The sequence below is a fragment of the Heptranchias perlo genome, chromosome 4 (genome assembly GCF_035084215.1).
Source record: "Heptranchias perlo isolate sHepPer1 chromosome 4, sHepPer1.hap1, whole genome shotgun sequence".
NCBI lineage: Eukaryota > Metazoa > Chordata > Chondrichthyes > Hexanchiformes > Hexanchidae > Heptranchias > Heptranchias perlo.
In genome coordinates, this window is record NC_090328.1 from 64,508,990 (window position 1) to 64,523,723 (window position 14,734).

Genomic DNA, 14,734 nt, shown 5'->3' on the forward strand with positions numbered 1-14,734 from the left:
CTCTCTCTCTGCCATTTTGAGTTTCTTTCTGCCTGCCTGTGTAATAGACACAATGTATATCGAGTGTACTGGGACGTGCTATTCTCCGTGACTGGCCTGTTTGAATAACGACGACACCTTTTGATTGGTGTGATGCTGTCCCAACATAGTATAAGATATGCGATTTGAGAACCTTTTCATTCATTCATCTGACGAAGGAGATAATCTCCGAAAGCTTGTGATTTTAAAATAAATTTGTTGAACTATAACCTGGTGTTGTAAGATTCCTTACATTTGTCCACCCCAGTCCATCACCGGCATCTCCACAATCATTTTACAGTGTAATTGTTAGTTGAAGCCCTGTTTGGAGCGGAAAAATAGATGACTATTTTATTTGACTGTTTAAAATAGTGCAGACTTCATAAAAAAAGCAAGGAAGTTACCAAAAGTGTTCATGTTGATACATATTAAAAAATTAGTTGACACTGCATCAAAAAGGATAATTTTGCTACAAATCCAATACCGACAATCTTGGTGGCAACTTTCCCAATTCAAATAGATCTTTTCGCTTCGAAACATGGAACTTAGAAATGATCACTTAAGCCACAGTTTACACATCGGTCACCTTTGAAAGGACGGAGAAGTAGGTTACCTGTTTTAACCGTGCTAACTCTTTCAAGGCTCGCCCCCACTGCTGTTTATAATGCAGCTTGGATTTTGTGGCTGACTCCAATTTCCTCTCAAATTCCACCTAATAAAAAGGTCAAAGATTGAAATAATAAAGTTGATGTTGTGATATCATCACCAGAAAACTATTTTTGCCTTCAGAAAGGATATCTTAATATTCCAGGAGAATCGACATTCTGGAATAAATGGGATGAGTTTTTTTTTTAAACTTTTGCATACCATCCGCTTCAGAAGTAATGAATTTCTTGTAACTTCAGACAGCTGAAATAAACATTTCACAGTCAGTAAAGCAAAGGAACTATAATCCGATGCATTTATACTTGGAGGCTCCAACTGTTAACATTCCAGATTAGTAATTGTTTTCCAACCTTAAAAGCTCTTGAAATAAACTTTAGAAATCTGCAGAAATTGGAACTTCAGCAAAAAATTGAAGGAGACTGCAATATTTTTGCCCTCAAGGCTGGACATAAGTCAAGCTGGGTGCGGCAGATCAACGATGGATAAATGTGATGATGTTGATCTAGAGACCAGCTTTTTCTTAGTTTTCATCTTTGGAGAGTTTTTTTTAGTTAAAAGTGGAGAGAAGAAAAGTCTTTGGAACAGCTACCACTCAGTACATTAAATTTGGCCTGAACTGAAGCAGCAGCCTAAAAGGTGGCTGAATGACTTCCTTTTATCAGTTTGCTCAGAAATTGTATCAAATATAGAAATATATTGCTTACTGCATTTCAAAATATTTCTACACCAAATATGTTACAAAGATGGGATGTGACACTGCTATTAATTGAAACAGTAAACAAAATCATGATCATAGGTACAATACTGATGACATAAATTACTATTCCAGAGAACAATTCCATTCCTTCCTACAAAATGCAAGGTTACTTTAAGATGTGCAGGTAGAAAACAATTCAGACATCTCCTTTGGAACTTAAACAACCCTTCCCTCCCCCACAAACCACAAATTTATCGTGGCTGGTAGTGATAACTCATTTTACTCCAGCAATGACCCAAGAATAGATGAAGCCTTCAAATCACTTCATTTTCTTCATCTACATTTGTTACAATTTAAAATGGGTAGCAACATTTTATAGGAATGCATGGAACTTGAAAATGGAGGCATAAATACAAGCTTTACAGATGCAGTACTATAATGTCACTTGGTAAAATAATGAAACATAATTACACTATGCCTCAGAAAGCACAAACTATGTGTAGAACAAATAGGAAATCAAAATATAACAAATTGAAGCATGATATATAAAGTTGAATATATCCTTCTAAAATTAGGGAATTTTCATTCCTCTATCAAGATTTTGGCAAAAGTGAGCACATTTCTAAACATCTATACAGTGCATAATTAAAGGCGAACGTAAAGGGAAACGTTAATGATGAACTAATAAATTGCTCAGGTAGTCTGGAGCCTGGAGTTAAGTCTCTAATTTTTACTATGGCCTACAGTGAGGTGCTGGAATTGCTGTTCCCATTCTGAAGCAGCATGCCCTCTCTGGTCCCAACTCAGATGGTGGCAACATTTCCTCAAGTGGATCCGAGAGTCTTAACTAATGAGGAAGTAAACTAACCATTGTTCAAAAAACAAAAATTGATGGATGCATAAAACAGACTGGAATTATACACCACCTGATACACAAGAATGCCTGGAGTGAGTTTTAATCTTGGGCTTAGTATGCTTTGCATTCAAAACAGGACCTGTGTCCAGGGACATACTGGCACTTTTTCATCATTGTGTATCTGAAACAACTTTGCATCACTCTGAAGTTGGCAGTGTAAGTGCAGCCTTATGTTGGTGTCCAGCTTCTGTCAGTAGTACTGATCACATGGAGGAACAAAAACCACAGACAAGCACTAGAGAAGGACCATACATGTGTAGTGTCCCAAAAAGATTGTGAAAGAAGGAATGAGTCAACAGTAGCTCCAGGATGAGAGCAAAGCATATGGCTGAGGGTTGGTGACGGGGAAGAAATAGAACAGGAGACAGGGGCAGGTTGGGGAATTAACATTTCCATGCTCTAAGTTCCTAAAATGGCAGGAAGGGGAATTTTTTTTTAAAATGGCGGGGGGGGGGGGGGGGGGGGGAAATGGAAAACTATCTTGGTATCTGACAGCTTTATTACATTTTTGTTTTGAGAGATATGTTTTTTTTTATAAATGTGGATTTTTTGAGAGTGAAATGCATTGCATTTTTGGTTTGCCTAAAATTTCACATTCTCTAATAAGCAGCCAATGAGCATGCTTCATTCCCGTATAGGCAAGTAAGGCACCTTCCCACACTATACAGACATGTCAGACAAGCGCTAGATGTAAAAAAAATGTTCCATAAAGAAATTATTATGATTCACCAAGTCTTTCAGCCCTAGATACCAGCAAAATGCATTTGATCAGCTATGCAAGAGGAAAAATATATTCTGGAAAGTGCTCAAACCTAAACGGAAATCTAATATTCATCATTGTTAAATTGCAGCTTCTTGGAAGAGAATACCTACATTCAGTTTGCTTACATGATCTGTTTTATGAATAACCTACACCTGAAATGTAGTGCACTAATTTCAAAGAAAAAATGTTTCATGATATTTAAAATGAAAAATAGAAAACAAAATAGCTATTTTGAAAAAAACGGCACTACGAATTCCAAATCTCCTTAAAGTGGAGTGAAAATCAATATCCTTATGTTCATCCCCATGAAGGGTTTCTTTATATCATTCTAAAAATTCAAGTCAATCTATCTGGATTTTATTCTCCAGGGAGATAAGATTTAATGAATGTAAGCACAAAAATGTCTAATCATTTGCTGTTACTTTAGTTATTTTCCTATCCAGCTTGTCTCATCAAGAAATGACATTTTGCAGAAGCAATTTAGTTCAATAGAACATCCGAAAGAAGCATTTTTGAAGTTTAAGTTAATCACTCCCTTTTTAAAAATAAGCCACAAAAATATGGGCTGGTTAAAGATTTCCTAAGTTTAGTCTCTGAGCAAAAATATATCATATATATTATATTATATAATATAATATGTACATGCACACACACACGCATATTTGTAAATTGTAGACATCCAAATGCATTCTACCTTTTCAAGAGTTAAAAGATTGATCTCTGACTGAAGTCGAATTTCAGGTTTGCTGCTCTGCTGCTCCTTGTACTGATGGAACTCTTTTTCAAGCAGTTTGTACTTCTGTTCTGCTTCATGGAGCTAGATAGAATTCATGGAAGGAAAAAAAAACTTTCAAGAAACTAAAGGAAGTCAGCTTATCCTTTAGACACTAAACAGACTCTCTAAAAATTCACATTCAAAATAAATGGACTTTTAACTCAACTAAAGTACATACAGACTAACAGCAAGAAATCTGAACACCGATCAAGCTCTGGTTTGAAAATGGGTGAATCATTTCTTTGTTTACATCCTGCTGACAATGCAGGCGAGGATACAAAGCAGCGACACATAACTGGCTAATCCTTCTACAGCAGATCATTATTTATCCATCTATTCAGCTAACACTTTTTGTCGGTTTACACAATATTACCATCATTTTTAACGTTTGTACTGTACAATATCCAAGTGTAACTTAATCAAACAGACCAGCTGATATACTGAGAACATGGCTTTTAGAATGTTATTCTTCTGGGAAAATGAAAAATTGTTCTTCAGCCAACAGTTGAGCAATAATTTAAGAAGTGGAGCACAAAGATTTTATTGATTAATGACTTAATGCTGAACACCTCTGACCTTATAACATACACGATGAATTCCAGAAAAAGAACCTGTTTTTGAACTCTTGGCAGCAGTTTAAAAACTGAACTTGAAATTAACGCACAGTTTGCAGAGATAAAAATCTACGTTGCTGGAAAAACTTTCTGCAATTTAGCAACCATTGAAATGTATCTGAATACAATCCAAAACAATAGATCATCTGACAAAAGTATCATGTTGAGCATGTTACCCAATATGTGCAGCAGAATTATATTTTTAAAAATGTAGTTAAGGCTATAAATCGCACTTCTTCACATTTGCAGCAAGCACAATGTAATTGCCTATACTAATCGTGAAACCCAGAAGGGAACAAGAGCATTTAGATTCGGTTCAAAACAGTCAGAAGCTGATTTAACATTCAAAAAAGTACTTGGTGAATAACCTGACATTTTATATCCAAATGTCACAAAATAAACTGACACTGAAGACAAGAAGTGAAAATGTAACCAAGGCTAGGGCAGCTCAAATTTAATTTAATTTCCGGTGCATGCAATCTGGATAGCAGAAGCTTAAGTAAGGGCACCGTAAGACTCTACTTCCTAACTGCATAAGAAAACAACCTGGGCAAGTCAGGCCCATGTCATAGCAACTACGCTCTGTAGAGAGGCACTGACCTGATCAAAGAGCAATAGTGTAAGGCTCTGTTCCAAGTAATAAAATACAACTTTTAAAAATGTTAATTGGGATTAGAATTTTATTGCTTCACATAGCAATTCTCTCATCTTGTGCTGACTACATAGTAGCAGAGAGCTCTCCTGACAACTACATAGTAAAGCCCTCTATTCCTTTATAGATTTTTGTACAGTAGGTTAGCCAATTTGATTTTTCTTAGTTACTTCCTGGGTTGGGTAGAGTCTGCACAGTGCCTTAAATACGAACTTCAGATGAAGGTGAAGAAAATAATTTTGTCCCATGACAAATCTGTGGAGCTCACTCACACTTGATTAATGAGAACTAACTCGCATTTATATAGTCCTCAGGATGTCCCAAAGTGTTACACAGCCAATGAATTACTTTTGAAGTGCAGTGACTGTTATGTAGGCAAATGTGGCAGCCAAGTCACACACATCAAGATCCCACAAACAGCAATAAAAAACAAGCAGTTAATCTATTTTTAGATAATGTTGGTTGATGGATGGCCATTAGCCAGGACACCAGAACTCCTATACTCTTCAAACAGTGGCATGGGATCTTATACATCCACCTGAGCTAGCAGACAAACTTGGATGAAACTCCTATCTGAAAGCTGGCACCTCGATAATTCAGTACTCCCTCAGTACTGCAACAAGCTATAGGCCTAGAATCTGTGCTCAAATCATGGAGTGGGACTTGAACCCATGATTTTCTGACTGGCAAGAGTGCTACCTCTAAGTCAAGATGATACTGAACCTACAGAATGTTGGTTTCTCAGGTGAGAAATGTTAATGACCGTACTGGGTACAAATGTACAACTAAGTTCTGACCTTAAGATTAGATATTGGTATAAAAGTAGTCTGAATGTATCTATAAACCTAGTGATGGTAGTCACGGGACAGAATGCTGAAGGTACTCTGGTAGACTAGGTATTAGCCCTTCATTGAATAGGCATTGAAGATGGGAAAGGCTTGGGGAATATCAGACAGTGGACATTGACACCATGCTGTTGACATCAAGCTGCATGCCAAGCTGATTAGAGCAACTGAAACCTCTCAGATCTGGATAAATAAGGACAAAGTAACAGCAAATTCAATTTAAAAATGGAAATATGGAAGGAAGAAGGTACCATTAATAAAAGTAATACCCATAAGTACGACAAAATTCAAATTGTATGCTTGATTGACAAGAAAGATGAGAATAAAATATGAACTTATCATAACAAACAGAATTACTAATGCCATAAAAACTTAGCAACCATTTTTCTTACCTGCTGCTGTAAGCGTAACTTATCTTCTTCCAAGTGATTCAACTTTAATCTTTCCAATTCCACCTGACGGACAGAATCTTCAGTGGTGCGTCTTGTGGTGTCTTGCATTTCTCGCATGCTCCGATCGTGATCATCTTGTAACTCTTTCTTCAGCCTCTGGAGCTTTACACAGAATAAAATAATTTTTATTTTGAAAACGCTGATGCCCATAAAATGACAAACAAGATGATTCACAAAATACATACTTATTCATACATCAACCTACTGGTTAGGTAAGCTGTCTCCACAAACTGCAAAAGGGAGTCAACCTACAATCCCAGATTCTAAACGTCAAAAGGTATATTGGTTCCTATACTCTTCTTCCCAAATAAAAACAATGTCAGGCAGGAGAAATAGCCTTAGAATTGCCCTAAATGTGTCCTCAAAATGGAATCAGTAGTTAGACTGAATGCTGGGAAAGGAAAGGTCTAATGTTAATTAAATCACAAAGGCTTAATCTAACAAAACATCTGATTTCTTCAATAATTGGCAAGAAAAGGTAAATTCATTCACTCAGTAGCTTAAGCAGATGCTGATGGGAGGTTGGTGGTATAATTACTAATATAATCTGAACTGATTGATGTAAGCTCTGATCATAATATAATTAGGTTTAATCTTATTGGCCAATTCAAGGCTACAGCCAATCTAATGCTGGTCCCAGATTTTAAGAGGGCTAACTTTACAAAAATGGCTGAAGATCCAGCAAAAGTTGACTGGGCAACAATCAGAATGAAGCCATGTATGTCGCAGTGGTTAAAAGGGTACATGGTAAAACAAAACCATTATGGTTGACGAGGAATATACAGAGGCAAATTCAATTGAAACAGAAGGCATTCGACACACAAGGCATTTAACTCGCAGGAGAACAGGGAAAAGTATTGCATGCAATTAAGGAAAACAAAAAAAACAGCAGCTTACATTTATATAGTGCCTTTAACATAGCAAAACATTCCTGTGAAGCGCCTTGGGATGTTATCAAACAAAATTTGACACTGAGCTGAAGGCACAGCTACCAATGGTGGAACGATTAAAATTGGGGATGCGCAAGAGGCAAGAATTGGAGAAGCACAGAGATCTCAGAGTTGTAGAGCTGGAGGAGAGTACAGAGAGAGGGAGGGCTGAGGCCACGGAGGAATTTGAAAACAAGAATGAGAATTTTAAAATTGAGGCGTTCGCGGACCAGCAGCCAATATAGGTCAGCGAGTACAGGGGTGATGGGAGAAGGGGACTTGGTGTGAGTTAGGATACAATCAGAGTTTTGGATGGAGGAGGGAGCTCAAGTTTATTGAGAGTGGAAAATTGGAAGCCAGCCACAAAGCATTGGAATAGTCAAGTCTAGAAGTTACAAAAGGCATGGATGTGGGAGCAGGAGGTGGATCTCACGGTTAAGATGAGCTCAGAGAGGGTATATGGGGAGATAGGAGAGAAACTAGAGAAAGATGTGAGTTCAGGGTTAGAGCAGGGGGAGAACCTTAGGAGAAGTTGGCCTTGGTGGGCTAGGAGAAGGGAAGGAAGCAGCAGAAGCTGCTGAATGGATGGTCTCAATCTTAGTGACAAAGTAGTTCATGAGCTCCTCGCAACTGTTGTTGTAGGTGAGGATGGAGGAGGCAGGGGAGAGGGATTTAAGAAGATGGTTTGTAGTGGAGAAGAGAAGCCGGGGGTTATCCTTGCATTCCAGGATGATCCTGGAATAGTGGGCAGTATTGGCAGAGGAGAGCGGGACCCGATAGCGCTTTATGTGATAGCCAGATCTGGCAATGAATGGCTAAACCAGTTGTCTGCTATAAACTTTCAAGTCTGCGTCCCTTTGACCTAAGGGAGCGGAGATGAGGGCCATACCAGAGGGAACCGCCAGGGTGATGGTTTTAATGGGGACAAGGGCATCAAAGGTGGAGGTGAGGGTGTGATTGAGTAGATTGGTAGCTGCAGAAATGTTGGATTGCATGTGATTAAAGACGACAAAAACAGCCATAAGATTAGCCAAGCAATCTCTGAAAAAGATGATGGTGGAAAATTGTGGCAGTAACCACAAAAGTTTTTTTTAAAGCTATGTCAGTAGTCAGAAGACTAAAAGGAACGTATAGGGCCACTAAAGGATACTGTAGGGCAGATTCAAACTGATTGTCAGGTTATGCCAGAGCTGCTAAATGACTGCTTTAACATCAGTCTATACTCCTGTAGATTATGCTTATGTTCCAGATGAGGGGTACTTAGTACTGAATAGCATTATTATTAAAATAAAAACTAATGTTATTTTGGATAGATTAGGAAAGCTCAAAATTGATAGGGCTCCAGGTCCGGATAATATCTATCCAAGGGTGATTAAAGAGATGGGACATGTACTCTGTGAGCCCCTTATCCGTTTCTTCAATAGATTCAGGGATAGTTCCCGTAAACCGGAAGCTAGCTCATATTGTCCCCTTTTTTGAAAATGGGAACTAATCAGAGTCGGAGAACTACAGGCCTATCAGCCTGACATCAATTCTTGGGAAGATGCTAGAAGGGGTTGTAAGAGATGCCCTTTTTGATCACTGGGAAAGGGAAGGGGCCATTACAAATTCACAACATGGCTTTCGAAAAAATAGGTGGTGCCTGACAATTTTGAGTTTTTTGAGGATGTCACTAGGGTATTGGATGAGGGCAATCAGGTAGATATAGTCTACCTGGACTTTCAGAAAGCCTTTGATAGGGTACCTCACACCAGGTTACTTCACAAGATAGAATCTTGTGGTATCAGTAGAAATTTGACAAGCTGGGTTAGGAATTGGTTCCAATCACACAGCCAAAAAGTTGTGGTTAATGATTATGGTTCAGCATGGAGACATATTACTTGTGGTGTCCCCCAGGGATCGGTCCTAGGCCCACTACTCTTCACAGTCTTTACTGATGACCTGGAAAGTAGTGTTGGGAGTATGGTAAGTAAGTTTGCAGATGATACCAAAATCTGTGCAAAGATTAAGACGGTAGAGGAGTGCAATCAAATCCAAAAAGATTTACATGTGCTAGGGGAGTGGGCCACACATTGGCAAATGGCAATTAATTTAGATAAATATGGTGCCATGCATGTTGGTAGGGCCAACACAGAACACACATCATCTGCAGGGAACAATACTGAAAGAGGTTGAGAGAGAAAAAGATCTTGGTGGTGTTGTGCACAGATCACTAAAGGTTCACGACCAATGTAGAGACCATAAGAGATAGGAGCAGTAGGCCATTCGGTCCCTCGAGCCTGCTCCGCCATTCAATGAGATCATGGCTGACCTGATTTTTACCTCAATTCCACTTTCCCGCCTTTTCCCCATATCCTTTGACTCCCTTGCTGATCAAAAATTTGTCTAAGTCAGTCTTGAATGTATTCAATGACTCAGCCTCCACAGCTTTTTGGGGTAAAGAATTCCAAAGATTCACGACCCTCTGGGAGAAGAAATTCCTCCTCATTTCCGTCTTAAATGGGCGACCCCTTATTCTGAGACTATGCCCCCTAGTTTTAGATTCCCCCATGGGGGGCAACATCCTCTCAGCATCTACCCTATCGAGTCCCCTCAGAATCTTGTATGTTTCAATAAGATCTCCTCTCATTCTTCTAAACTCCAATGAGTATAGATCCAACCTGAACGATCTTTCCTCATAAGACAACCCTTCCATACTTGGAATCAACCTAGTGAACCTTCTCTGAACTGCCTCCAATGAAAGTATGTCCTTCCTTAAATAAGGGCACCAGAACTGTACGCAGTACTCCAGGTGTGGTCTCACCAGCACCTGTACAGTTGTAGCATGACTTCCCTGCTTTTATACTCCATCCCCCTGGAAATAAAGGCCAATATTCCGTTTGCCTTCCGGATTACCTGCTGCACCTGTATGTTGACTTTATGGGCTCGATTTTAGGGTCGGGTGACCTGCGGGTTTCCAGCGGGGGGGCCCCGAAAATCCCGATCTCCGGTCATGTGACCGGATCGCGACGAAATCCCGGCCACTTCCGGGTACCGCGCTGACGTGCGGGGCTGCGCGCGCAAGCCCCGCTGGTGGGAATCCCGCAGGCAATTAAAGCCAGCGGGGTTCCACTTGAGAGTACTTAACTTGCTCGTTGTGGTCAGTTAATGAGCTGAAGCAGCTGTCAAAAGAGGAAGTGTGGGATTTTAGGTTCAAGGCAGTGAGTTTCCCACACTGGGGGAAACAGTCTCCATCCAACCAGGCGTGTTGCAGCCAGCAGCCTGTGGCAGGTGCCAAGGTGCGCTCCACGGGGGAGAGCCCTCACCCACGCAGGAGGCCACCCCGTCATATAGGGCAACCCCTGCCCTCCACCACCCCCCGCCAAGCCAGAGGACAGACCGACACGAGACCGCAGCCCCAGTCCGAGGAACCACACACCTACCCTGCACAACCCCTCAGACCAACACCTGCCAGTTGGGTGGTGTGTGGACACCCTCGGAGGACGAAGAGCATGACCAGCACCAGCAGCCTCGCAGTCCACGCCGTCCGCCGCAGAGACGTGGATCCCCCCAACACGGTGTTGTTGCACGCCCACCTGCACAGCAGGAGGGAGGGCTACCGCAGAGAGACACGCGTCGCAGAGGGCACTACCCTCGCCACAGGGTCCACAGACAGAGGCGCAGCTCCCCGGACCTCTCCGAGCAGCAGTGCACAGGGAGGCGCAGATTCGCTCGACATGTAGTCGTGGAGATCTGCAGCCTCTTTCATGCCGAGCTGCTCCTGGCTGGCCCCAGCACCAACTGCTTACCTGTCGCTGGCAAAGTCACCACTGCCCTCCACACCTTCTCCTCCGCATCCTTCCAGGGTGCAGCCGGCTACACCGCCGATGTCTCTCAGTCGTCTGCGCGGACGAGCCCTGCAAATACACCTGCACCTACTCTGCAGTAACACGATGGGTGGCATCAGTGGTGGGTCCTCATAGTGATACCCAGGAGCGGGCATTATTGGACACAACGGACAGGATTCGCGGAGACATGGCAGTGGTGGTGTCAATATAATGTGTGCTGTTTGTTGCTCTGAAATTCAATATGGGTAACACCCATGACAAACCCTCAGACACCCTTGTGCACCCCCTTCATGCTGACGCGACGTTTGCCTTACGCTGCCTACTGCACATATGTGATGCATGCCCTGTGGCTGCAGCACAGGTGGTGGCAGGTTGAGTGAGGCTGGCCGTGAGGGAGATGCACGAGAGGGTGAGTATGGGATAGAGCCATGAGATTGTATGAGGATTGGGTTGCGTGTTAGTGGCAGGATGAGTACTGGCGAGGTGAGTAGGTGGAGGTAAGATGAGGACGGGGTGTGAGTGGGTATGAAGGGTGATGTGACAGAATAGTGTTGGCGGTGCTGAAGGAGATTTGGGGTGGGGGCAGTGTTGTGGCAGACGGAGTGTAGGGGAAAGACTTTGTGTTCTCACTGTGGCGGACCTACTGCGGTCATTGCAGCGCCTCCTGCACTGTATGCAGGTGGGCCATATGTTGGTGGCGCAGGTGACCCCCTCTGCCACCTCGAGCCAGGCCTTCTTGGTGGCAGAGGCAGGCCGCTTCCTCCCGCCCGCCGGGGGGAAGATCTGTGTCCTCCCCCTCCTCCTCACCCCATCTGATGATAGCTGGGGTGAGGCATCATTAAACTGGGAGCAGCCTTCCCCCTGGGCTGCTCCATGCTGCAATTTGTCCCATTGGTTGCAGCATCTGTCAGTGGAGGACTGCCCCTTTAACTAGAGAGCCTCCAGCTGACAGATCGTACTGCGCAGGCCAGCGCCGTGGACCCCGGAGGAGCAGGTAATTGATTCCGATTAGTGTGTTGCCTGCTACGATCGCGTGGGCAACCCACTAATTTCGCCGTCCGCGTTTTCGACGCTCCTGGAGGACCACCCGCTGGGAACCCGCAGGCCTGCTAAATTCGAGCCCTATGTGTTTCATGTACGAGGACACCCAGATCCGTCTGTACCGCAGCATTTTGTAGTATTTCTCCATTCAAATAATATTTTGCTTTTTTCTTCCAAAGTGGATGACTTTACATTTTCCCACATTATATTCCATCTGCCAAATTTTTGCCCATTTGCTTAACCTGCCAATATCCCTTTGCAGACACTTTGGGCTTGATTCTACCGGCGGGTTTCCTGTGCGTTTCCAGCGGGGGGGGGGGGGGGGGCCCCGAAAATCCCGATAACCAGGCACGTGACCAGATCATGCCACGATCCCGCCCACATCTGGGTTCCCCGATGACGTGCGGGGGTGCCTGCGCAGCCCCCGCTGGTGGGAATCCCGCAGGCAATTAAAGCCAGCGGGATGCCACTTGAGTGTATTTATTTTGCTTGTTCAAGTCATTAACTGACCTGATTAAGGGACTGTGTGTGATTTTGGAGAAACATGGGACTGTTTCACACACTGGGGGAAACAGTCCTAGTTGAACTGGACGTGTTGCAGCCGTCAGCTTGTGGCAGCTGCAAAGGTCCATTTGAAAGGTGGGGTTGGGGGGGGGGGGGGGGGGGGGGGTGGGGGGAGACCCTCACCCATTGCAGGAGGCCGCTCTGTCACTTAGGACAAAGTGTGGCCTCCACCACCCCCCTCCGGACGGTCAAAGTCACCAACCTGCACACTCACCCCGGGGTCCGGAGACATGTGGCTACCTTGCGGACCCCCTCAGATGTACATATTGCGGATGGGGGCCGCCGTAGCTGCAGTCGTGACCTCCTCGGAGGGTGAACAGCATCACCAGCCTCGCCATCCGCCTCCGACACGTGGAGCTCCACAACAGAGTGCTGTGACACATCCACCTGTACAGCAGGAGGGAGGGCTACCGCAGAGAGAGACGCGTCGCAGAGGGCACTACCCTCGCCACAGGGTCCACAGACCGAGGCACAGCTCCCCGGACCTCTCTGAGCAGCAGTGCACACGGAGGCGCAGATTCACTCGACATGGAGTCGTGGACATCTGCAGCCTCTTTCATGCCGAGCTGCTCCTGGCTGGCCCCAGCACCATCTGCTTACCTGTCGCTGCCAAAGTCACCACTGCCCTCCACAACTTCTCCACCGCATCCTTCCAGGGTGCAGCCGGGTACACCGCCGATGTCTCTCAGTCGTCTGCGCGGAAGAGCCCTGCAAATACACCTGCACCTACTCTGCAGTAACACAATGGGTGGCAACAGTGGTGGGTCCTCATAGTGATACCCAGGAGCGGGCATCATTGCACAAAACAGACAGGATTCGCGGAGACATGGCAGTGGTGGTGCCAATATAATGTGATGTGAGTTGTTCTGAAATTCAATATAGGTAACACCCATGACAAACCCTCAAACACCCTTGTGCATCACGACACGTTTGCCTTACGCTGCCTACTGCACATATGTGATGCATGCCCTGTGGCTGCAGCACAGGTGGTGGCAGGTTGAGTGAGGCTGGCCGTGAGGGAGATGCACAAGAGGGTGAGTATGGGATAGAGCCATGAGATTAGATGAGGATTGGGTTACGTGTTAGTGGCGGGGTGAGTACTCGCGAGGTGAGTAGGTGCAGGTAAGATGAGGATGGGGTTTGAGTGGGTATGAGGGGTGATGTGACAGAGTGGTGTTGGCGGTGCCGAAGGAGATGTGGGGTCGGGGCAGTGTTGTGGCAGACGGAGTGTAGGGGAAAGACCACGTGTTCTCACTGTGGCTGACCTACTGCGGTCATTGGAGCGCCTCCTGCACCGTATGCAGGTGGGCGATATGTTGGTGGTGCAGGTGACCTCCTCTGCCACCTCGAGCCAGGCCTTCTTGGTGGCAGAGGCAGGCCGCTTCCTCCCGCCCGCCGGGTGGAAGAGCTCTGTCCTCCCCCTCACCCCATCTGATGATACCTGGGGTGAGGCATCATTAAACTGGGAGCAGCCTTCCCCCTGGGCTGCTCCATGCTGTAATTTGTTCCATTGGTTGCAGCATCTGTCAGTGGAGGACTGCCCCTTTAACTTAGAGAGCCTCCAGCTGTCAGATCGTACTGCGCACGCGCAGCCCGGCAGACGTGCAGACCAGCAGCGCGGAGCCCGGACGAGCAGGTAAGTGGCTCCAATTAGTGGTTTGCCTGCTACGATCGCGCGGGCAACCCACTAATTTCACCGAGCGTGTTGACCACGCTCCCGAAACCCAACCCGCCGGAAACCCGCAGGCCTGGTAAAATCGAGCCCTTTGTGTCCTCATCGCAACTTGCTTTTCCACCTATCTTTGTATCATCAGCAAATTTGGCCACAAGACACTCTGTTCCTTCATCCAAGTCATTGATATATATTGTAAATAGTTGAGGCCCCAGCACTGAGCCCTGCAGCACCCCACTAGTTACAGATTGCCATTTTGAAAATGACCCTTTTATCCAGACTCTTTGTTTTCTGTTAGTTAGC

General features: G+C 44.6%; 1 protein-coding gene across 2 annotated transcripts in view; it reads right to left on the reverse strand.

Annotated features, from left to right (window-relative positions):
• cep120 (centrosomal protein 120) overlaps nt 1–14,734 on the reverse strand; it is an 83,958-nt gene that overhangs the window by 10,718 nt on the left and 58,506 nt on the right. For both annotated transcript variants that reach the window (XM_067983038.1, XM_067983039.1), the window contains 3 exons: nt 6,339–6,500; nt 3,755–3,877; nt 632–730 (listed from right to left, as the gene is read on the reverse strand). In XM_067983038.1, the coding sequence (XP_067839139.1) occupies nt 632–730; nt 3,755–3,877; nt 6,339–6,500 (384 nt within the window). The remainder of the gene's footprint in view (nt 1–631; nt 731–3,754; nt 3,878–6,338; nt 6,501–14,734) is intronic.